The following is a 24,886-nucleotide window of genomic DNA, read 5'->3' as shown; positions in this document are numbered from 1 at the left end:
CTGAAGGGTGCAGAGGAGCTGCAGCTTCAGAGGTTGGGTGTAAATATCTACAACTATGGGAGATTTTTTCTCCTCCAACTCCCTGGGCAGGATCAGTTTTTAGTTTTAAAAAAGCATCATTTATTAAAAGCTTAAAAAAATTAGATATGAAAAATCACCTTTTGGATGCTGAACTCTGTAACAAGCCAGTCAAAACTGGCAATTTGAATTACTCTATTTTGAATATGAGTGATTAAAGTTGTCTGCGAGAGGAAACCTTACCAGTGCACGGACCATGGCATTAAACTTCCCTGGAAATATTTCACCTGCTATGTCCTGTGACAGGAGGGGGACCTGGTGATCTTGGAATCATTCCATCTGATGGGATGAGAGGAAATGGTCTCAAGTTTTAAACTGAATGTAAGAAGAAATTTCTTTTTGGAAAGGGTGGTCAGGCTTTGGAAGAGGATGCCCAGGGAAGTGGTGGTGTCACAGCTAGAGGGGGGATTTAAAAGATATGTAGACGTGGTTACTTGGAATATGGTTTAATTAAGTTAATAGTTGGACTTGGTGATCTTAAGGTCTTTTCCAGCCTAAATAATTCTATGATTTTTTTTTTTTTGATGATTCTATGATTTGGAGCAGAGAGGATCCAAGATGATTCTGGATGCTCAGGATTAGTTTGAGTGACAAATCTACCTCTATCTTTTTTTTTTTTTCTTTAATTATTTTTCTTCCAGAAAAACCTAATTATTTTGTCAAGGAACTCTCAGACCTGAAAGTGGACGAAAGCGGAACTGCAGTTTTTGTGTGCCAGAGTGAGAGAGCTGCATCCTCTGTGGTCTGGAGGAAAGGCATTGCTGAGCTCAGGGCTGGCAGGAAATACGAGATCACCCAGAAAGGACAAGTCCTCCAGCTGACCGTAAAGAACCTGGAGAAAAGTGACAGTGACACCTACAGTTGTGACATTGGGGATGCCCAGTCCAGGGCCAAGCTAACTGTGCAAGGTATGGATGAGAGGAATGTGATTTACATCCCTTTTCTGCCACAGGAAACATGCACAGGCAGAGCTGTATCTCAGCAGGGCAGCAGAGCTGCTGAGTTCTAGTTCTGTCTCTCTCGTGATGGCAGGAGGACGTGGCCAAAAATATAGGAATGTAGAGCTGGACATGCAGAGCAGTTTGAAGCAATTACATCTGGAGTATTTTGGGTGTGATTTAAACCCCCCAAAGGCTCGAGCTTGGTGCTCCTGTGTGAACATAGAATGGATGTTGCACAGTGCCTGATGTTGGATGAGGGGAAATTATCTTGCCTTCAGGCTTTTCTCCATTTTTCTTCCCAGGAGTGGTTCCTAAAAGGTGGTGTAAAAATAGAATGGTCCATGGAATGGGTTGGGTTGGAAGTAACCCTAAAAAAACATCCAGTCCTTATCCCTGTCAGGGTCAGGGACACATTTCACTGTCCCAGGTTGCTCCAACCTGGCCTTGGACACTTCCAGGGATCCAGGGGCAGCCACAGCTTCCCAGGGCCTCCCCATCCTTACAGGGAAGAATTCTTTCCCAGTGTCCCATCTAACCCTGCCTCTGGAGAAATGATTCAGGAATAGGCAGATGGAGGTGCAGCAGCATCCACTTGCTAATTATTGTAGGTTTTAAAGACAATGGGGTAAAGCCAGACTCCTCCTCTGATCATCATTTGCTACAGCATCCTCAAGGAGCAAAGAAATGTGTTTAATCCCCAATGTAACCTCAGGCTCTGAGCTGTCTGAATTCACTCTGAGGGGTTTAACACCAGCTTTTCTGAATGGAAAAAAACACAAACATCAAAGTAAAACATCTCTGTGCTGGTTTCATAAATAGGAGGAGCATCAGAGATATTTTTGTATGCAGTGCTAACCTTATTTTATATATATTTATAGTGAGGTTTATCTTTGTATGTGTGTTTATATTTATATATTTATTTTTAGTTAGGGATGTATCTATCTATGGAGAGAGGTTTTTAGGGAAGATGTTTTGGGGTTTTTTACCAATCCACAGTCAGATATTTTCTCCATTTCCCATTTTGTTTGAGGTTGGGCTAAACTCAAAGAAGGTGTGGGATCAGTGGTCCAATCCCACAGAAAGGGAATTATTTTTGCTGTAGAAAATTAAGCAGGTTGTCAAGGGAGACATCATGGTGATGTTTAGAGCCCAGTAATGTTGTCAGAGACTCATCCTTCCAACTTTTCCAGGGATTTCATTAGGAGAAAATTTACATCCCTGGATTTGCATTGTACTGGCTACTTGTTGTGCTTTATGTATTACAGCTGTCTTTGCCCTATTTTGGTGTGTGTCCTGTGTATATTATCTTCCTGTGAGTGGGTTTGTGGTCAATATGGGGGAATTCTGTTTCAATCTTCTCTGTCGTGAACGTATTTCTTACTTTAAATGCTCACGTGGGAAACCTTGGGAGTTTTTCCACGTCGATTTTCACGCCAGCAGCTGAAGATTCCAGTAATTGATGTATTTATGTTCCTTTCAGGCCAGAAAGTGCTAATAACGGAAGACCTGGAGGATGTCACTGTGTTAGAAGGAGAATCTGCCATGTTCAAGTGCAGAATCTCTCCCGTAGACTATAGCAGAGTGCAGTGGTTTTTGGATAAAACCCCACTCCATACCAATGAACTTAATGAGATCCAGTCCCAGCCTGGTGGATATCACCTGCTAACGCTGAAAAAGCTCTCACTGAAGGACTCGGGGGTCATTACATTTGAAGCTGGTGATAAGAAAACATCTGCCAGTTTGGTTGTTAAAGGTAAATCCATCATCACAACTGCAGGAGAGGAAATGATGAGTAGAAATAAGTGGGGTTAATGCGGGTAGGTGGAAAAAAAAGGAGCAAAAATGCTACAAATTTACCACCATCATTGTATACCTGTACATGTTCAAGAATAACATTAATTATATTTTGAAATTATGGCTGGAGAATTAACTCTTTGTAATCCTGGACAACTCTTGGAGTGTTTATTTGATTTAGATGGGAATGTTATAATGCAGTGATGATACAGTGGATGCCTCGTTCAGTTTTCCTCAAGCTGATGAGGTGATGATTCATGAGGAGAAATCAATTAATTTAATAAATTAAAAAAAAGAGCAACCAGTAAATTTTATACTCAGTTTTCATTGTTTGAAAGGCAATGTGTTTGAAACACAATTGCATGTGTTCTCTGCTGTTCATTGTTGACAATGGATTCTTTTCTCTGGAGGAGTTAAACTGAGGTAAAACTGCAGTGTTTGGTAGACACAAAATAAAAGACAAAGACACAAAATAAATGGCAGACAGCCGAAGAATGTGAGATTGGAGAGATGCTTCCTTACTGAAAATATAAATGCTTCTCATGGCCCAGAGATGCAAAATGCACAGTCTCCACTGTGTCAGACCATAATCTAAATTTTTTTTAGAATAACCTTTTTTAGAATAACATTTTTTTTTTAAGAACTTCGTTTTAGAAAACTTTTCTTTTTAGAAAAGTTGAAAATTTGCCCAAATATTACTAAGTTTCAGAAATGCAAATGGATTTCTTTTTATTGAGGGAAAAATGAAAGGTTTAATTCGCAAAAGGCTAATTACTTATGTTCCTCTGCAGGAATCTTTTCTTCTTAGTTTCTTCCAGATATTTAACAGTTAACACTTTAGAGCATCACTGGTGACTTCCTGAGGGCTTTATAGTCACAAACACCAAATTATTTGTTACTAACTCTGACCTATAGCTTCTATACAAGCAATCTTGGGTCCAAATCTCACAGATTACTTGTGATGTGCAAATCCACACCTCTTCTGAACTATGTCAGATGTTTTTTATATGAATTTGAAGAAGCCCTGTGTCTTCACAAAGGAGCTGGATGATGCTGAAGTCACTGAGGGAGAGGATGTGAGCCTTCTGTGTGAAACCTCCAGATCAGACAGCTCTGAGAAGTGGTGCAAAGACAGGAAAAGCCTTAGGAATTCTTCCAAATCTAACATCAGGCAGTCAGGGTTTGAAGCCAAGCTTGTCATTCACAGGGCAGAAGAAAGAGACAGTGGCAGATGTGAGTGTGAGGCTGGAGCAGCCCAAAGTGGGGCAGGTATTACCATCAAGGCTAAGAACTTTTGGGGTGATTTGGGTCCTAACACTGAGCCCAGAGTAATTAATTGGAATTAAAAGCATGAAACTGCACTGAAAAGGAACCTTGTGGTGTGCACTGAGGTGTTCTCATCAAGTCATCTGGAAGAGCTGCCAGAGAGGAATGTGGAACAGGAGAGTCCTTCATCTGACCTGGCTCTAGCTCTGAGAAACTTTAGTGCCTCAGAGAGCCACGGAATTCTAAAATATTTTGGGTTGGAAGGTACATTAAAGAACATCTCATTCCAAACCCCAAAAAGAGAGCAGCAGGAGAACACCCCAGGCTAAGAGATAATCCACAGGAAGGATGGATCACCTCCTGGAGCTGTCTCTGGTGATGGCCCTCCCCAGGGAGGGAACTCACAGCCCCAAATTTATCTGTGTAATTTCTTTAGGCAGCCGGATTTATTCAGAGTAATGCACCCAAAGAGCATCACCAGGCAGGAGGTGCTCACCTGCTTGACAGGACATGGGGAGATGGTTTAAAGTAAAAAAGTGTTAATTTAATTAGATGGAAGGAAGAAGATTTTGCAATGAGGGTGGTAAAACACTGCAGGAGTTTGCCCAGAGAGGTGGTGGATTCTCCATCCCTGTAAATATTCAGGATCAGGTTGGATGGGGTTCTGAGCTGCCTGGTCTGGTTGAAGATCTCTGGGGTCATGGTAGGGGGGTTGGACTAGAGGAGCTTTAAAGGGCTCTTCCAGCCCAAAGGGCTCTGTGATTCTCTGGTCTAAAGGGTTGGTGTCTGATCTGAGGCAAAAGTTCTCTTCTTAGGTGAGTCTTTGAGCTGGAAATGGGTTGGGTCTCATCTGGGTCAGAACCAGGCTCACCAAAGATCCCCCCCTGCCTGTCCTGAGTCACTGTCCCAGCCCCAGGCTGAGGAGGAGCTCTGTCTCTGTGAGCTAAATCCCTCTGTGAATGAAATCACTCCCCTGGGCAGGTCAGGAGCATTTTACAGGCACAGGCTGTGTTTATCCAGACCAGAGGATGTCCTGTGTGCAGCTTGGGATGGACTGATCAGAAGCTGCATTAGGGAAGTCAGCATGAACAAAAAAAGCATTTGGGTTGCTGGAATGGTCAATCTGAACCCCAGAGCACCAAGCAGGAGGGACAAGCTGCTCACAGGAGTTTTCTAGAGCATAAAGAACCAATTTGAAGCTGTGCAAGAAAGAGAAGACTTTGATGATGCAATGAAGAAGAGCTGGCTATTAATGATCCTGAATTTCTGTCTCTCTGTAGCACAATATTATTTTCTCAATATCCATTACACACAAAACAAAGATCTGTGTTGACTCCAGGAGGACCTGGATGAACAATTTTCTGTTAGAAAAGAACCATGTTTATAATGTTCCCACAACAGCCCCATTCTCCCCCTCACAGAGAAGGGTGTGGGTGGATGTAGGATTTAAACCACAGATTCAGGTCAAGGGAGTCAAGTCTTAAGGACATCTACAAGGAATTTCACTGTTAGAAAACTTCCCTTTATCTGTCACAGTCACATCAGAACAGTAGAATGCAAAAATAGAAATTCAGTAAAAATAAAAATTCAATACTCATGTAACACTGATTATCCCAAACTGGAGGTAAAAGGGGAACAGGAAAATAGGGTGTAGATTTCCAACAAGTCACAGGTTTAGTGCATCACAGGTCAGTAGCTGACTTGCATATTCTTAGGACAGCATAATTCAAGAAGAATTTATTTTTTCCTTATCTGAACATTTCAGTTGAGTTTCTTTTTCTCCCCAAAAGTGCCTTCCCTGCACTAGCTCACCTTAAAGCCTTGAACCCCAGGCTGTGACAGAGCCTGCAGGGGAATCTCCACAGAGACCCTGCCACGTTCAGCTGTGCTTCCCTCTCTGTGCTTGCTCTGTGCTGGTTTTAAATCTGTGTTCATGCTGGATTAAAAAAAAAAATACACTGTTAGGGGTTTTTATGGTGAGAAATCATGGCAGAAAGTGCTTTGCCATTCCTCTGTGTGCTATGTGTTTTCTGTGAGTTGACCTCAGTGAAGTTTTATGTTTTTTGTGCTGGTGGTCCAGCCCTGAGCAACCATCAGGAGCACAGTTTGTGTCATTAACTGCAGTGCAGCATCTGCCACTGATGTTAATAATGAAAGCAGTAACAGCAGCAGCATCTTCAGCAGTGCAGACAGTGGTTAGAAAGAAAATAAGCATCTGGCCTCAGGTTTGGCTTTTTGGTTTTTTTGCTGCTGTAAAGTGCAGGCAGCCAGATGTGAGATGTCAGGATCTGTTTACTCTTTGCTAATGATTTTTCATTCCTGTGGTTTTCTGTCTCAAAAGCAAAGTCTGATTCTGAAGGAAAAAAGTAATTTCCAACCTCACGTGTTTCTTTTAACATTCGTCTTACTCCCTTTTTCAGAAACACCAGTTCTTTTCAAGCAAGAGCTCCAAAACGAAGAAGCCAAAGAAGGAAAGCAGGTCAGGCTGACCTGTGAGCTCAGCAAACCTGGCACCCCGGTGAAGTGGATGAAGGGAGACACTGTTCTCTGTGCCAGTGAGAAGTACGAGTTGAAGCAGCACGGGACTGTGGCAGAGCTCATCATTCGAGATGTGAAGTCTGTAGATGCTGGGGACTACACCTGCAGTGCTGGGGAACTGAAAACCACTGCTCGGGTCAAAGTGAATGGTGGGTACAATTTGAGACATTGCCACACTTAATCGAGTGCTTAATAGCTCTATTAAACAAAAATCACATGACACTGCATTAGATCTATTAAACAAAAATCACATGACACTGCATTAGCTCTATTAAACAAAAATCACATAACTCTGCATTAGATCTATTAAACAAAAATCACATGACACTGCATTAGCTCTATTAAACAAAAATCACATGACACTGCATTAGATCTATTAAACAAAAATCACATGACACTGCATTAGCTCCATTAAACAAAAATCACATGACACTGCATTAGCTCTATTAAACAAAAATCACATAACTCTGCATTAGATCTATTAAACAAAAATCACATGACACTGCATTAGCTCTATTAAACAAAAATCACATAACTCTGCATTAGCTCTATTAAACAGAAATCACATAACACTGCATTAGATCTATTAAACAAAAATCACATAACACTGCATTAGATCTATTAAACAAAAATCACATAACTGCATTAGATCTATTAAACAAAAATCAATAACTGCATTACATCTATTAAACAGAAATCACATAACTGCATTAGCTCTATTAAACAAAAATCACATAACTCTGCATTAGCTCTATTAAACAGAAATCACATAACACTGCATTAGATCTATTAAACAAAAATCACATGACACTGCATTAGATCTGTTAAACAAAAATCACATAACGCTTCATTTTTTTTTTTTTTTTTTGTGGCAGCACCATCTTTAAGTGAAATTTAAAGGTAATATTGCACCCTTATAGGCACCTGGATGTATTTCATTCATATTCTCATATTCTGTATATGGGATTTTCAATCTGTACCTGTCCACTGGAAAAAAAAAAAAAAAAAGAAATTAAGTGCAGAGGATTAATTTTCTCTGTGTTGTAGATCCTGCCCTATCAGCTGCTTTACGTGGCTGTGATTAAAACTGGAGTTGGAGGTGGAGACCAGTAGTACTGGAGCATAAGGATGTGATAAATCCAATCCCTGGAAAATTGAAGCTGGTCAAGTAATTAATAGACTCCAGACTCCCCAAAACATCTTTTCAAAGACTCTTAGGTGCCATCTCCACTCTCCACTGCCCTTAAATAAATACACTGCCTTCAGTAGTGTGTGCTGGAGCAGAAAGCAGGAGAAATATAGGATATTAATATTATTTCAGAGCCCTGCAGGAGCAGGGAATTCATTAGGTGAAGGTGCCCAGAAGAATCTGAAAGGTCCTTTTTAAAAATAAAAGAAACTTGCCCCACATTTCCAGGAATCCACAGTGAGATGGTAACATCAGAGGGAGAGATTTACTCCTTGTGCAGAATCTCCTTGTGTCCTACAGCCAGTGGAGGGCCTAGGGCTGCTCTGCTCGCTTGGAAGAGGCCAGGATTTAAGAGGTGACAGCTCTCATGGGGGGATTTGATTTTGATTTAACCCCTGGCTCTGTGCTTTTCCAGCTGTGCCTGTGCTTTTCAAACAAGCCCTGGAGAACACGGATGTGGAAGAAGGGAAATCCGTCTCCTTGCGCTGTGAACTCACAAAAGCTGATGCCACCGTGGTGTGGAAGAAGGGAGAAGCCACGCTCCAGGCAAGTGCCAAATATGAAATGAAGCAGAAGGGGACAGTGGCAGAGCTGGTGATTCATAATGCAGAGCCAGAAGATGCGGGAAGATACACCTGTGACACTGGAGACCAGCAGACCACAGCCCGAGTCAAAATCCATGGTAGGAATGAGACACCTGCTTGTGACCATTTGTTGTTGTTCTTGCCATGGTCCTGCTAACCCTGGGCACTGTCAGAGAGTGTTCAGAGGAACAAGGATCAGCACACACGAAAGGCAGCTCTGGCTGGGTCCGTTATGTTCTTTGTTTTTTGGGATGATAACTTCATGCTAAAATATATCAATCAAGGGTGCTGACAAAATAATATATTTTCTTGTCTGTGAAATGTCTCTTATGCTTTGGATAGAGGTGACTGTCCAAGCTCTAAGCCAAGAGGTAAGAAAGGTCTCAGCTGTGCCTTTTATTAAAGAATATTCCATTCTTCTCTCCACTTTCTCAACAAGTTTCTACAGGTCTGTGACCAATAACTTTGGGAAGCAGAAGGGCAATCATTTTGGTGTTCTAATTATTAGAAAATAATTGTTCTTTTTGTTATTTAGTCCAAAACTCTTGTTGCTACTGTAAATATCAGCAGATTCCTGGAGGTGCAGGTAGGTCAGAGCTTCTTTGCTGTGTGTGCCAAGAGAATTTGAATTTGTGTTGTCTTTAAGTCCTGTGTGAGGTCACCAGGTGGTGACGATGAAGTAAACTGAGAATGCTTAACTCCTCAGCTGTGTCCGTGCTCTTCAAGGAAGAGCTGAAGCCTGTGGAAGCTGTGGAAGGTGGGACAGCCACCCTGAGGTGCCAGCTGGGCACAGAGGCCCCCGTGGAATGGAGGAAGGGACAAACTCTTCTCCGGGCCAGTAACAAGTACAAGATGAGGCAGGAGGGCACCATGGCTGAGCTGCTGATCCACGACCTGGAGCCAAAGGATGCTGGAGACTATTCATGTCTAGTGGGGAACCAAAAAACCACAGCAGCTTTGTCAGTGAATGGTAAAAAGGCAGAAATAACTTGTGAAATGCTGGAATATTTTTGTCCACCTCTTTCCTCCTTCTCTCTGTACATTCCCACACAACTTCCTTCATGTACTGCTTCCTTCCATCCACTTGCTCGCGTCACTCCTGTCCCCAGTCTCCATTTCATTATATCCCATGCTGGACGTGTGTGTGTTGTGTTGTCTTCTCACCTTCCCTCGAGCGAAGGATGTTGGCCTGCATGTGTGTTTTCCTGAATTAGCACGGAAACATAAGATTCCTTAAGGATTTTCTGTTTCTCATCTGTAATGATGAGAATGAGCTTGATCTCAGCCAAAGTCATGGTTTTGTTGATTCCCACAGAATAATTCAATAGAGAATTTCTTTTCCCATCCATGAAAAAAGGATGTGCTTAAGGGATAGGGGTGTCGGAGTAAGGCTTAGGTAGACACGCGACAAATCACGACTCGGCCTCCGAGCGGGGTCTAGGGTGGCAATCCCTTTTCGTTCTGCATCTCTCAGCCCTGCCAGTCCACTTCAAGCAAGAGCTGAGGAACGAGGAGGCCACGGAGAGCGGGACGGCGACGCTGCAGTGCGAGCTGAGCCGGCCGGGCGGCTCCGTGCACTGGAGGAAGGACGGGAAGGTGCTGGTCCCAAACGGGAAGTACAAAACCCGGCGGGAAGGGCGCTTCGTCGAGCTGGTTATCCAAGACCTGGACCTGACGGATGCTGGGAGCTACACCTGCGTGTGTGGAGAGCAGGAGAGCACGGCTGCTTTGAGAGTGAATGGTAACCCTCTTACCCACGTTTCTCTTTAAACCCCAAACGCAGCAGTTTTGGCAGCATTCCTGGTCAACCAGAGTGTGATTTCTTAGGGTTTCCATATTCTTGGCTCTGTAGTGCCAGAGAGTTGCCCTATTAGTGAATATTCCCTTGTGCTTTTTTTTTTTTTTTTTTTTTGCCTTGAGACAGCACCTCTATGTTGTATATTGTTTAATTTATTTCTCTCTCCTCTAGGAGGTTTTACCCCCTTTTTCAATGGTGCCCACCTAGAAACAGAGCATTTTTGATTGAGTGTACACACTGCAGACCAGTAACTCCAGTACATTTCATTCTGGTGCTGATTCCTTCTCTGTTGGTGTTGCATCCTTCAGCCTTGCCCATCCTCTTCCAAGAAGAACTGATGAACAAGGAAGCTACAGAGGGGGAAGCAGTCACTTTGCACTGCAAACTGAGCAAAGCAGCCCCAGTTGAGTGGAAAAAGGGAAATATGGTGCTCAAGCCGAGTGAAAAGTACAAAATAGAGCAGGAAGGTCCCTTTGTGGAGCTGACAATCCAGGATTTGGATTTGGCAGATGCTGGGGATTACAGCTGTGTGTGTGGAGACCGACAGACTACGGCTGCTCTGGCAGTAAATGGTAAAAAAGAAATTCTCAGCGCATGTTCCAAGTCAACCTGTGTAATTCCAAGATCTCTTCCTCTCTTACTTCTGCTTCCTCTGATCCCTGTGTACTGCCAATCCTCCTTTCTGCTGATTAATTTTTCTATCCTTTCTTCCTTCTCTCTTTTTCTCCTATCACCTGATACCTTCTTGATGTGCTTCCAAGGTGCTTTAATCAAAAGACAAGTGGAGAACAGGTTCCAAACTCATCACAACCTCCTTAGTGCAGAATAGCTTCCTGTTTAGAAGTTTTCCCATAGGAACTGACCTAAAAGTGAGAAAAAATATTCATTTTTCATTACTTAGACCATGGCACTTGTTGCTCCTAAGAGGAACAAATTTTCATCAACGTATGGTGCTGCACAAGGGCAATCTTAATAAAAAATAGGCTTTTAATGCTCCTGCTATTCCCAGCTCCGTTTTACCCACTTTGTCTTAATACAAGCAAATATTTAATTTCTGCGAAAATCTGACAGCATGTTTGCAACTGCTCTGCTTTAAGGGACTCTCATTTATAAAAATTCAGACAGTGCCATGAATCAGGCCCTTCTGTAGAACTCCTGCTTTTCTCAAGGGAAGCAAAATGCTCTGAGTCTCATATTGAAATACAGCCTGTAATTTCATGTCTTTGATTTTATGCTGTATGAAGTAAAGGGAAGCTGGCTTGTCAAGTAATTTGCAGATAGGCTTGAATTTAAAGGAAGTTTTAAAGCGTGAGGACAGAAAAAAAAAAAATAGACTGAATTATCTTTTGAAGGGTTAGAGTTTGGAGAAAAATTGTGGAGGAGCTGAATCCTGGAGGAGACCAAGAAGGTCTGGTGGCTCCAGAGAGATAAGAGAGGGATTAAGTCATGGATTCAGGCTTTCCCAAGGCTGATGCCATGTCCGTGTTTGCTCTGCAGTCCTGCCTGCTCTTTTCACCAAGGGACTCGCAGACAAAGAAGCCACCGAGGGTAAAAGTGTCTCCCTGAGCTGTGAGCTGAACAAGGCTGCTGCTAACGTGGAGTGGAAGAAGGGCTTCAAGACCCTCAGGCCGAGTGACAAATACAAAATGAAGCGGGAAGGTGTCGTGGCTGAGCTAATAATCCAAAATCTAGACACAGCGGATGCTGGGAATTATTCCTGTGTGTGTGGAGACCAGCAGACCATGGCAGTTCTAACAGTTCATGGTAAAACAAACAAAACCAGACACATCCTGAAAGTAACTATCCTCATTTCTCTGTTCCTTTGGGCAGACCCCTGGTGACACTCCCATCTCCTTCTTCAGCCAGACCTTTATCCACAGCTCACCAATGCCAGTGAAATGCATCCATTGGCATCCGTGCAGCTGGAATTTGTGGCACAAGAGGGATATTGGTGTCCAAGCTCAGAGTGAGGCAACCAGGATTGCTGCCACTCTTTTAATTAGGGGCCTCCATTTTGCTTTTTTGAAAGGTCCTTTATTGAAATCCCTGTTATCCTCAAGACAAAAATGGTTTGCTTCAAAGGGATTATGTCTTAGGGCTTTTAAGGTTCCGTAAAATGCCAAAAGGTTAGGTTATTCTGTGGAATCTTATGCTCATACTCCATTCCTGAGACAACAAAGTGCTTTTATGCTTACAGCCCAGTTGTCATGGAATTCAGTTGGTGTTCTGTGTAAAACAAGCCCAGAAATTCTAAAGGATAACAATTCTCAGGGAGAACTTTGATTTTTACTGAACCTGACATCTTTGAAAGGGTATGTCAGTTCAGGTGAAAATGCTTGTTTTCCCACCATGTATTGAAATGAACAATTTCATTTCAAAACGACATTTAAAATGAAACTCCAGTGTTTCATTTTTTTTAAATGTAAAATGTCTCTTTGTTTGCTTAAGTATGTGGAAACTGCAAACATCCTCCCATTGTGGTTTAAAATGTCACAAAAGAAAACCATTTTCTTTCCAGAAATTTCAAATAGGTGTTTGTTCATTTTGATTGAAATTTCACAAGGGGAAAAAAAATGGTATTTCAACCTCTATTTGTATTGATTTGTGACTCTAAGTACATGTGAAATACCTCAATGGATGACTGCAATCATTAAATCCTCTCCTGGTGATGACATTTCTTTCCCAACGCTGATTCACGGAGACCCATGAGAATCTCTATTCTTGTGTTGATAAATCAGAGGGACAAAGAAACTTAAACATAATTTTAACTCTTTGGAGTGCTACATCTCACTGCTGATATTGCTGTCCTTCAGCTTTGCCTGCATTTTTCAAGGAAGGGTTGAAGAACAGGGAAGCCACAGACGGTGCAACAGCCACTCTGCACTGCGAGCTGAGCAAGGTGGGCGTCCCGGTGGAGTGGAGAAAAGGGGACAAGGCACTCAAGCCAAGTGAAAAGTACAGGATGAGACAGGAAGATACAGCTGCAGAGCTGCTGATCCGAGATCTGGAGGTGGAAGATACAGGAGAATACAGCTGTGTGTGTGGAGACCAGAAGACCTCGGCTGTCTTGACCGTCCACGGTAAAAAAGCCGTTCTTTGTTGGGATAGCAGTACCTCAAGGACACCCCTTTTCTCTCTTCCCTCCCACTTGCTTTGGTGTTTTGATTCTGCAGCATTTTCCTGGTTTGCTGGTGCTGTTTCATCCCATCTCCCACTGTCTGTCAGTTGGAAACTGGTGGTTTTGTATCAGAGTAAAGAGAAGCCGTGAGAATTTCTCATCTCAGGGAGCAAGAGTGAGCAGACCTCCAGCAGAAAATTGTTCTCAGGGGGCTTCTCATTGTGTCATCAGTGAATTTTCATGCTTAACATGAAGGGAAGTTCTTTAAATCTGCTGAGCTCTGTCAGTGAGAGGCTTTTCCATTCAGGAATGAGTGACCACCCTCCTCTTCTGTAGGACTGTGGTATATTATGCTGAGAACATGGTACTTATATAAATCCCCACCTCTCAGCATTATTCTGCAGGTCCTGACTTAGGGAATAATGGGGGAAATTTTGTTCCTGTCTCTGCCATAGTGAACAGTGATGAGCTCTGCTTGCCCCTCCAGAAGGAACAGTTCATATACAGCTCCCATAGATGGAAGAACAGCTTTTATTTAAGATATCTCTTATGGATAAAAAGCTGCCGAAGGCAAGGGGAAATTGAGGAGGCAAAACTATTCTCCCAGATTTTCTGCACACTTTTGCTTCATCTTCTTTCTCTCAGCTGGAGGAATTTATCTTCCTTCCCTCTTCTGACCTATCACTTTCATCCCTATGCAAGTCACTTCCATTTTATTTTAGTGGCACATCAAAAGACAACTTGTTGAAGGCTGCTAAAAACCTCTGTAATCCTGATATTAGTGTCATTATGTTCTTGGAAATCTTGGGTTAAAGGTGCACCTGAATCTATATTACTGGGTTTTTTTCTTTCCTAAACCAGAAATATAAATTATGATGTTAGGAAAGGCAGGGATCTCCAGCAGTGCTGTCACCCTGGCTGATGACTTTTAATTAAAATTGAGGTCAATAATGTTCAAGATAGAATATTTCAGAGTGAAATAGGTAGGGAGGAGTATTGGAATCAGCTGTGAAGTGGTGAATATGAACAAGTTAATGTTAGAAGCAGGTCATGGTGGAAATTATCCCAGTGGCATCCTGCAGTAATTTTTTGTTAGAAGCAGCTTTCCAGACTGATTGGTTTTCCTGTAATGGTGAAGGACTGGCCACAGGCCCCAGCCCTGAGTTCCCCAAGGTCTGGTTAATGGTTTTGATGTCCTCTCTGTTTGTGTTGCACCCCATAGCTCTGCCTGCACTGTTCAAAAGAGATCTTGCCAATGTGGAAGGCACAGAAAACAGGACGGCTGTTCTGCAGTGTGAGCTGAGCAAACCCGCCCCGGTGCAGTGGAGGAAGGGGCAGGAGGTGCTCAGACCTAGTGAAAAATACAAAATGAGGCTGAAGGACACCACTGCTGAGCTGACAATCCACAGCCTGGAGGAAGGAGATGCAGGAGATTACACCTGTGTGTGTGGAGACAAGACAAGCACAGCTTCCCTGACAGTGCATGGTAAAATATCTGGGTTAACAGGAATTTTCTGCATTGTCATCTGTGATCCTCCTGTGGGATCACAATCTGCTCTTGATTACTTCTGTTATTTTAAGATGTTGTGGCAGCTGTTCCAACCACTGGGAATATCTTCCACTGAAAGCCCTTCCTTTGGGATGGGTAAACAGCACCACAGATTCTTTTCATTCCCTGTTCTTTCCTGTTGATGGAAGCTGGAAGTGGAAAATGAAAAGCTTGATGACGTCAGAAATAGCACTTTGGAGTATTTTCACTCATTAATTTCTATAGGGTATATCACCAAGATTACCCTTGATTTTCTTGAATGAAATTGAAAAGTGATGAAATTTTAATTTTAAACAATACAATGATCATTTTAATTCTTAACCTGGTTTTGAGAAAGAGCTGTGCATAGTTCCTTGAGTCTTGGGATCAGATTTCTGTTGTTATATCTTAACATGCTTTTAAAAATACCTCTCAGTACTGATATTTTTGTTTTATAGATTTCCAAATCAGTGAGAGCTCAGGGATTGAGACTGGTGTGTCTCTCCATTTCATGCTGTGTCTCATGTAATTAAAAAACCACTCTGATTTATCAATAAGGTGTTTTCAAGCTATCCAAACTCACTCTTTTATGGTTCTCAGAGTTATAAATCAACATTGATTTCCAAGTCATTGTGAGATGCTGAGCTCTGTGAATTCTGTTAATGTGGTGTCTTGCAAGGCACAAGTCAGGGATGCCCCTGAAATCATCCTTTGCTCTCAGGTTCTGCACATTCAGAAACATTTTAAAGTGCTTTAATTCAGTGGAGCAGCCAAGGCACGATGTTTGCTCAATTTTAAAGTGCTCTTTTTCACCTGTGATCTTCAGCCCTCCCTCCCCACTTTAAGAAAGAGCTGAAGAACGTGGAAGGCACAGAAAACAGCACGGCCACTTTCTGCTGCGAGCTGAGCAAAGCTGGAGCTGCCGTGGCGTGGAGGAAAGGAGACAAAACCCTGGGGACAAGTGACAAGTTCACCATGAGCTGCAAGGGCATGGTGGCTGAGCTGGTGATCCATGATTTAGTCCTGGCAGATGCTGGAGATTACACGTGCTCTTGTGGAGAGCAGGAAACCACGGCTACGCTCAAAGTGAATGGTAAAAATTAACAAAAAAAAAAAGGAAATAGATAATAATTAGAGATGGCTTTCAAACAGTTAGATTTTTGTTTGGTTTTTTTTTTTTTTTTTAAGAGAATAGGAGTGTCAGCTGTGCAAGTGCAGCTCTGTTTCTGATGAGTTTAGCAATATCTGGTTGGTTATGGGAATAAATTCTTGGATGCATTGGTCAGTGTCAGGCACAGGTTGGAGGTTCATGGCAAAAATTGCAGATATTCATCCTGGTGCTAACTCATTTTTTTGATCCTTATGTTCAGCAGTAGGTGCTGAGAAATGGAAAATCACATTATCGTGATGTTGGTTGTAAAGATGTTACAATCATTAAGTTGAGAAGATTTTTTGATGAGATGTTTTTGAGACCGTTATCAGTGTTTCAGTATAATTTGATGGTCAAACACTGCTAGACAACTGTATGAGGTGAAACTAAAGAATAATTGGAGTTGGAAAGGAACTTTTAAAGGTCCCTCATGGAAAAGTGAAACTGATGCCTCAGATATAGGTTAATTTATGAACTTTTTTTAGTAACAATTTGCATTTCCATAGAATTTAGATGCTTTGGTTAGGCTTTATTTTCCATTCTAGCAGGCAATATCCAAGGTAGGTCTCAGTCATGCAGGTTTGAATTGAGGCTGATGTGGTTCTTCACTTCACACCATGGACTTCACCATAAAAATCCCTCTCTGACTTGTGGATGAGGTGTTTTCCAGCTTTCCAAAGCCAGACCCTTATGGTTCTTGGAGTGGCCATCAATCCTGAGGGATTGGATTAGGAAAGGCTTTGCTGATCACTTGTGCTTGTCAGACCACATGAAATGGTTACTTGAGCTGCTGCCACGGTCCCACACTCTGCTCCTTTTGACCCCCCCAGCCCTGCCTGTGCACTTCCAGAAGGAGATGAGGGATGCAGAAGCCACAGAAGGTGCAACAGCCACTCTGCAGTGCGAGCTGTCCGCGGCTGCCTCCGTGGAGTGGAGAAAGAAACACAAAGTGCTCCAAGCCAGTGAGAAATACACCATGAGGCAGGAGGGCAGCAGAGCCCAGCTGCTGATCCATGCCCTGGAGGTCAGGGATGCTGGGGAATACACCTGTGTGTGTGGAGAGGAGAAGACAACAGCAGCGCTGACGGTGCACGGTAAAGAGCGCAGAAATGGGACGTTTTTGGGTGGCGCTTGTCCCTCCTCCTCTGCCAGCCTCAGTACTCACACAGCACGAGTTCTTTCTCTAATCTTGCCATCATTAATTCTGTTTGTAACAGACTTCCTTCTTTTTATTGTGGTTTTTGTCTAATTATAACCACTATTGCAGTTCCATTGATTTTACTACATTTTCCCTCTTTATCCTCTTTGCTCTTGTTGGTGCAGGGCTGTATTTCTTTGTAAAGTCAGAAGGATGTCACAGATTTACTTTTTTTAAATTCTGTTTTACTCACTTTTGACTTGAACCTAGACACATGGAGCAGCAGAAACATTCATAGCTCTTTATAAGAAGAATTTTATTTCAAGTTGCACCAGGATTTGACAAGTAATTTTAAATAATGAAAAGACAACTTGGTTCAGTGTAGTTTTCTTTGTAACTCTGACTAAGAATAATGTTGATTTTTATTCAGGTACTCCAGAATACTCAGCATTAGAGTAGGAGAATATTTCACAGTCCTCAGCCAAATTAATCTGCAAACTTCCCATGGAAGAGAGGGAAACTTTATTTTCACTATTAACACAGGACAGTCAGAAGTATTTTCAGCCTCTTTCTCATCTGGAAATCCAGCAAGTCTGAATTCAGGAGCTGATTTCTTTGCTTTTCTGCCCATCTTTGCATTTGCCAATACAACAAGGATTGCTTCAGTCTTGGACTTCCAATTTGACCATGAAAATAGAATTGAAATGAACTTGTACAGGTCAGTCCACCCCCGAGCCCCAAGTCACCATCATTATTGCCAGAAAATTCTTCAGATCAACAAAAGTATTTCTTGAACTGGCTTAAATAATTACTTCTTACTGAAGCAGAGAAATATTTGTATAAAATTTAAATCAAGAAGTAACGTGGCACTCCAAGTTGCACATCTCAGTTATGAGGATTTATTGGCATCAGGCTTGAACTTTTTGACTTGAATTTTCTCCACAAACTCTTGTAACCCCAAATCCCTCACTGCAGATCTGCTTCTTTTTGTATTTGTGTTACTGACTGTTCCTAAATATTTTCCATCTGCCCTTGCTGAATTGAAGCCATTTTGAATTGAAGCTATTTTATTACCACTACTTTATACAAATCTTCCTATATCTTAATCCAGTTTAAAGAAGTGTTTTTACCCTTTCTTCCTTCCCACCTTGAGATCATCTTCAAAATTAATGAAACTTTGCATTTCATTGTCCAAGTTGCTACAGAAAATTCTGAATAATCCTGAACTCAGACTATTGAGAAACTGCTCGATTCATTCTTTCATTGTGAGTGTAAACCCCAGTTCAATATCCTGCAACAGTGGTTTTCAGATTAGTAGCAATTCCCTTCTGTAATTCCACCTATATCAAAGTTAAAACTTTACTAAATAATAATATAGAACATATAATATGTCCTTCTGTCAAGGAAGCTTAATCTATACCAAGAAAAAAAATTGCCCTGGTCCACTCCTTCATGAAGAGAAAAGCTCTTGGCAAATCTGCATTTTTCAAATAATTAAATTGAGATGCCATAATTCTTCTCTCTGCCCTCTCTCTTTTTCTATGACAAGCATTATGAATGGGATTCAGCTTCCAGACTGAAGAGTATTCCCAAATTTTTGCCAATGGAGATCTATCAAACTCAGACCAGGGGAATCAGGGAGACCTCCAGCTCATTTAAAGCAGGCATTTCTATTTGGAGCTCTATTGGCTCTACTAACTTCACACAAGTGATTTTTCTTTCTTTCCTCTCTGGGATTTTAGAATCTTAGTTTGCACAGCAAGAATTTAATGTGCATATTTCAATCTGAGGTACATTTTTCATCTCTTAGTTTCTGTGTTTTTTCCCATACTTGAGGAACATCAGCCACTCTCTTTGATTTCTTCAGTGTCACTCTCAGTGTCTGAAATTGGTTGTGCCCGCACCTTAAAAATTCCAGGACAAATTCCATCACACCAAGCTGTTTTGATTATTTATTTATTGATATATTCTCTATTTTTTTTTCTTTTCCAAGCCAGAATTTCTATTATTTCCTAAATCAAAACTAACATTTAGTAATAATGAAGAAAAAGGGATTAAACACTTCAGCTTTCCTCATTCCACTCATTGTCAATTTACATTCCTGAAAGAGAGACAGACCAACATCTCCCCTGTTGTTTTCCTTCCTTCTAACCTATTTAGATTAATGTCTGCACAGTGATCCTCCACATCCTTTTCTCAATTATTCCTTTCTTGCTGGTCAGGGTCAGGAATTGGAGACCATCCTCTCAAGTTCTTTCTTAGCTACTTTAAATCCAAATGTCATTTCCACCCCATTCCAAAGACCCAGTGGATGCCATCCCATCCTATTGCTTCCACTTATTTCCATGTTTCCATGCAGTCTAACACTCTGAATAATTCTGTTTGTTGTTCCCAAGGGGATGAGGTGTCAGGAAGCACCTGAACTTCCTGGGGTGAGGGAATTATGGCAGATTTCTGCAGTGGCTACATCATCCTTTTCTTTCCTTTTTTATTCCTACCCAAGCACCTTCAGGATCTTTCTCTGATTCTACTCTTCAGTCTTATCCTAACTCTGGGCTAGGTCTGAAGGCATCCTTAAAATTAAATTAAAAGGTTCTGGTTTTTTCCTTTAGCTTTTTTCCTGATCATGGTTTAACCTGTTTTATTAATTTTCTAGGCTGGATTATACTGAGAAAGTTGCAGTTTTTGCCATACATGAAGTTTCCCCATTTCTGATTTTTTTTCCCATACATCCCTAAACTAATCAGCAAATTAATTTAATATTTGCTGAAAGAAATGATGAGACCATTTTTGTCCACAACACAAATCAGCATTTTCCTTCTGTGAGATGATCTTCATGTCAGCAAAAGGCAGGGATAGATATTGGTGAACATTGTTTATTTTGGTGGTCAAGAGCTGCTTGTCATGAAAACCTTTGCTGCTCTGTTTCTCAGCCCTTCCTGCTCTGTTCAAAGAAGAGTTAAGAGACGAGGAGGCCGAGGAGGGTGAAACAGTCACTCTGCACTGTGAGCTGACCAAACCTGCCCCAGTGGAGTGGAGAAAGGGACACACAGCCCTCAAACCTAGTGAGAAATACAAAATGAGGCAGAAGGATGTCACAGCAGAGCTGGTGATCCACAGCCTGACCCAGAGTGACGCTGGGGATTACACCTGTGTGTGTGGGGAGGAGCAGTCCACAGCTGCCTTAGCAGTGCATGGTAATGACCAGCTCCACCTGGTGCCATCATTGTTGAGATTATGGTCGGAATTATTTTTATCACCATGGTCATTGTTATCTGTTCACAGTTCCTCTGAGTCTGACCTTGTATGCCATGACCACAGTGATGGATTTTGTGATTTAGGGGTAAAAATTTTCCCTAGTTCTGTGTACAAAGTGGTTTTAGGGTCTAATTCCTGAAGCAGATGTGAGGTCAAGCCTGAAGATGCTTTCCCACCTGATTCCTTGTGTAATCTGACCTAGAGCAGAGGCTGGACAGAGCTAAAGAATAAAGCAGGGATTTATTCAAAGGATCTCCTCCATGGATCCACCTTGGGCAGCACCAGAGCCCAGCCAGGGCTGCACCCAAATGACCCAAAATGGTCCCAAAATGCACGAGCGCTCCCGGGGGCTCTCCCTGGGATCAGTTCTGCTCCATTGGCACCTTGGAGTTCATTGTCCCATTCCAGCTCCAGCCCATCAGTCCCATCCTGCTTGTTTTTCTCTCTCCAGCCCACGCTGTTTGTGCTCCTGGGCTGAGGTTTGGATCATTTGTCCTTGGTGCCCAGCTGGAGCAGGAATTGTTTTGTCTCCCTGCTCTGTGCACAGAGCTCAGCATCCCCTGGTATGGAGCTCAGACCCACACACTAAAGCAGCTCAGAACCTGAAAATATAAAAGCTGAAACCTGAGACATCACACCCATATCCTCACCTGCAGGCTGTGTTTGCTGCTCCCGTTAACCCTGTCCCCGTTGCATCCTCAGTGCTGCCTGCAGGCATCCAGCAGAGCCTGAAGGACGAGGAGGTGACCGAGGGTCAAGCGGCCACTCTGAGGTGTGAGCTGACCAAAGCTGCCCCCGTGGAGTGGAGGAAGGGCAGCACTTTGCTCAAAGCCAGTGACAAGTACAAAATGAGGCAGGAGGGCACGGTCAGGAAGCTGCTCATCCAGGATGTGGAGTTGAAAGATGCTGGAGAGTACACGTGTGTGTGTGGAGAGCAGGAGACAACAGCGGCCTTGATAGTGCATGGTAAAAATCATATACATCTCTCTGTATTATTGTGGATTTCTATGCCAGCTCCTTGATATTGGTTGTGTGTTCACCTGTGGCTGAATTGTTCCTTTAAATCTGTAAACTCTCTGTAAGATCTGCTTGTATCCACACTGCTTTTCTCTTTCTGTCTTTTGGTTTGTCCAACATCCTGGAATTATGAGAAAAACACCCTGTTTCCACCCTAAAGTGTTCTCTGCTGCTGTACCACCCCACCCCTCCTGTCACCTGTGTGCCACATGTCATTTTTTCATGTCCTCTGTGCTTTTTGTGACCTTCAGCCCTGCCAGCATTTTTCAAAGAAGACCTGAAGGACCTGCAAGCCACGGAAAGCCACACAGCCACTCTGCGCTGTGAGCTGAGCAAGGCTGCAGCTGTGACGTGGAAGAAAGGCAACAAAACACTCAGGGCAAGTGAAAAGTACACCATGAAGCAGGAGGGTGCCCTGGCAGAGCTGGAAATCCGTGACCTGGAGCTGCAGGATGCAGGAGATTACACCTGTGTGTGTGGGGAGCAGCACAGCACAGCCTCTCTGACAGTGGAGGGTAAATGCAGAGCATTGTCCATTTTCTGCTTCTCTGAAACCCCCATGAAGTGTCCACCCGTTGTTCACCTGTGTCCAGGTCTTGTTCAGGTGTTCATTTTTTGTCTGGCATTGCTGAGAAGGGAGCTGAGCTCAGGGCTGTCTCTCCCTGCAGACACACTGCTGTGTTGTAGGTTTAAGGGAATTGCACCCAGGAAATGTTCCACCAGCTGAGATGTTCTGTCCTGAGATAAATCTTAAATTCTACCTTAAATCATGTACTTTGGCCTGTCCTCTCAGCACTTCCTGTCATACTGCTGGATTCAGTTTTCCACATCTTCATAGGGATAACCTCAACCCCCTGATTTGGCCAGATTTGAACTGCAGCTGAGAATTCACAATGCTGATCACTTAGTTTAAATGCACTTTCTACTGGCTTTCCTTTCCCAGCCCTGCCAGTGCTTTTCCAGGAAGAGCTGAAGGATGAAGAAGCCAAAGAAGGAGCATCAGTCACTCTGAGATGTGAATTAACCAAAGGAGCTCCCGTGCAGTGGAAAATAGGGCCCAAAGTGCTCAAAACAAGTGATAAATATCAAATGAGACAGTCTGGCACCACTGCAGAGCTGGTCATTTGTGACCTAGAAGTAAAAGATGCTGGAGATTACACCTGTGTGTGTGGTGACCAGAAGACAACAGCAACCTTAACAGTTCATGGTAAAAAAGGACTTATTAAAATTAAATATCTCTTGAGATAGTCATAATTCTGAAATGTAGTCGTTTTCCCCCTGGGTCAGTAGTTTGTTTTTATCCCTTCCTCTTCCTTCATTCTATTTATAACTCATTTCTTCCTGAGAAAGAGTTGCTCATGGTGAATTTTTTAGCTGTTATTAATCTGTCCTTTAAAAGGAGAAAATGAGACATTTCCTTCTGTGCAAGTCTCCTCTCCTTGGATATTTGCATTTTCCAGCTCTGACCCCATAGGTCACTTCAGTCCACCAGAGTTTCTCCAAAACACCCAGATATGAGATTCCTCTTCTCCAGGAACTGGAAAAGGAGAAGTGAGGGTTGGGGCAGCAGAAAGAGGAGGAAATTCTCTGGCCATATATTTTTTTTTTTTTAAGGTTCTAGATTCTTTCAAGAAGTCAGACATGCAGAGTGAGATAAGTGTTATCATTCCGGAGCTTAATTCCCACATAGGTTGTTTTGTGTTTGAGTTATGGTTTCCAAAATGAGGATTAATAAGAATCTAAAATTCTTATTAGATCTAATGGCCCTTCAAACTTCAATTTAAAACTAGGAGTTGTTTTATTTGGATATCTGTCTGCTTTCTTCTAGATGGGGCTGTGACAGTTTAATAAAAACAAACCAGGAACTAACAACGGCAGCCTCCAAAAAATGACAATTGTGTGGGTAAAATAGTTCTGTATCCAGCAGCATTATTTGTGAGTGCTGTTGATCTGAGGCCTGGGTCTTTCTGTTTTGTTCTTTCACTATAAATAACAACAAAACCCAGGGAACTGATCTCTTAGGGTGACTGAAACCACATTACGCTTGAAGAAACACATTTTCAGTTTCTGAACTTGGTTATGGCTTTGAATATTTATAATAGGCTGAAAAAAAAGGCAAGACTGGAAATAATTTCATAATAGGAAGGAGGGTTTTAATTCTGGTTTTCTGCTGTCCCTTTGTCCGTGTTGCATCCTCCAGCTCTGCCACCACTCTTTAAGGAGGAGCTGAAGGACAAGGAAGCAGAAGAAGGTGGAGAAGTCTCCCTGCTCTGTGAGCTCTCCAAGGCTGCTCCGGTGGAGTGGCAGAAGGACCAGAGGATCCTCAAAGCAAGTGGGAAATACAAAATGAGGCAGGAGGGGCTCAAGGCAGAGCTGGTGATCCATGAAATAGCTGAGGAGGATGCAGGAGCCTACACCTGTGTGTGTGGAGAGCAGCAGACTACAGCTGTCCTGACAGTACAGGGTAAATTCATCCCTGACCTCCTCTTCCTGGCTGGAAACCTTTGTCCTCTGCTCAAAGCTGTTCAATTTTCTACATCTGTCTCTTCATCCTTATTAACTGAACTTCCATTAAGTTAAAAGTGTTCCCTGTCCCTCCTCACCTGCAGGCTGTGGGAATTGGAAAATACCTGTCTGCATTTCTCTGTGCCATCCTTTTGCCTTTCCCTTTCCTTAAACACGAGCCTGCTTTCCTTTCTTCCTTCCCTTCTGCCATTCCTTTCCTACCATGTAACCCCACTGTTCTTTGGTCTTTCTTTTCCTGCATTTATTCTTTGCCATTCCTTTCTGGAATTCTCAATACCAACCATTTTAATAGAGGGAATAAGGAGTATCCAGAATTAGGCTCTGTTAGTTATCATTTCCTCTGCACTAAGTTATGCCCATTTTGGGTTTTGTGCCCATTTTGGGTTTTGTGCCCATAATCTCTGTCCCGGTGTCAAAAGATAGATTTCCATTAGGAGACTGATTTATCTAAGGAAAGAATAAATTCTTTCTGCGACCTTCTTCTGGTCTTCCTTTGCTGGAAGAACAATTTGCTGGATAAGCAAGCTTAACACTGCTGGAATGGGAAATGTGCCAAATCAGGGCTAAGCCTGTTTTCTAGCCTGGATATTTTAACTAAGTCTCTAATACTGGACACTAATTTTGGGATTTGAGATATCCAACCTTGTAAAACAGATGAAATATCCCATTATCCCACCTGGTTAATAGAGGGACATATGTGAAAGTCACCACATTTATTTCAAGGATGCAAGTCGCAATGGGTACAAGAACTGAGTTAAATGAGAAAAATGTGTTCTGAGACAAGAACCCAGGCTGGAATTCAGCAGCTGGAGATTTGCTTTGAGGTCAAGAAGAATCTGTGAGTCCTGGATGCTCCTCTCCAAGGATATCTCAAGGAAGAAGGAGTGAGGATGAGTAAGGAGCTGTGTCAACAGGCAGAGCACAGCAGGGCAGCTCTGTGAGTAGGAAAAGAGAGTGCAAAGC

At 42.6% G+C, this 24,886-nt stretch overlaps 1 protein-coding gene across 16 annotated transcripts in view; it reads left to right on the top strand.

The window, feature by feature from the left end:
* OBSCN (obscurin, cytoskeletal calmodulin and titin-interacting RhoGEF) overlaps positions 1 to 24,886 on the top strand; it is a 178,449-nt gene that overhangs the window by 59,098 nt on the left and 94,465 nt on the right. For 7 of the 16 annotated variants that reach the window (XM_021537977.2, XM_021537983.2, XM_021537986.2 and 4 more), the window contains exons 32-45: positions 720 to 986; positions 2,500 to 2,772; positions 6,500 to 6,766; positions 8,222 to 8,488; positions 9,097 to 9,360; positions 9,865 to 10,131; positions 10,497 to 10,760; positions 11,686 to 11,952; positions 13,002 to 13,268; positions 14,529 to 14,792; positions 15,661 to 15,927; positions 16,815 to 17,078; positions 20,056 to 20,319; positions 21,083 to 21,346. In XM_021537977.2, the coding sequence (XP_021393652.2) occupies positions 720 to 986; positions 2,500 to 2,772; positions 6,500 to 6,766; positions 8,222 to 8,488; positions 9,097 to 9,360; positions 9,865 to 10,131; positions 10,497 to 10,760; positions 11,686 to 11,952; positions 13,002 to 13,268; positions 14,529 to 14,792; positions 15,661 to 15,927; positions 16,815 to 17,078; positions 20,056 to 20,319; positions 21,083 to 21,346 (3,726 nt within the window). Of the gene's footprint in view, positions 1 to 719; positions 987 to 2,499; positions 2,773 to 6,499; positions 6,767 to 8,221; positions 8,489 to 9,096; positions 9,361 to 9,864; positions 10,132 to 10,496; positions 10,761 to 11,685; positions 11,953 to 13,001; positions 13,269 to 14,528; positions 14,793 to 15,660; positions 15,928 to 16,814; positions 17,079 to 20,055; positions 20,320 to 21,082; positions 21,347 to 21,648; positions 21,913 to 22,340; positions 22,605 to 23,597; positions 23,862 to 24,886 lie in introns of all 16 variants that reach the window. The other 9 variants (XM_021537990.2, XM_021537989.2, XM_031503758.2 and 6 more) reach the window with 8 other exon arrangements.

The sequence above is a fragment of the Lonchura striata genome, chromosome 1, assembly GCF_046129695.1.
Source record: "Lonchura striata isolate bLonStr1 chromosome 1, bLonStr1.mat, whole genome shotgun sequence".
In the NCBI taxonomy this organism is placed as follows: Eukaryota; Metazoa; Chordata; class Aves; order Passeriformes; family Estrildidae; genus Lonchura; species Lonchura striata.
Note: the sequence above shows the minus strand (reverse complement) of the source record. Positions and strands in the feature narration are given on the sequence as shown.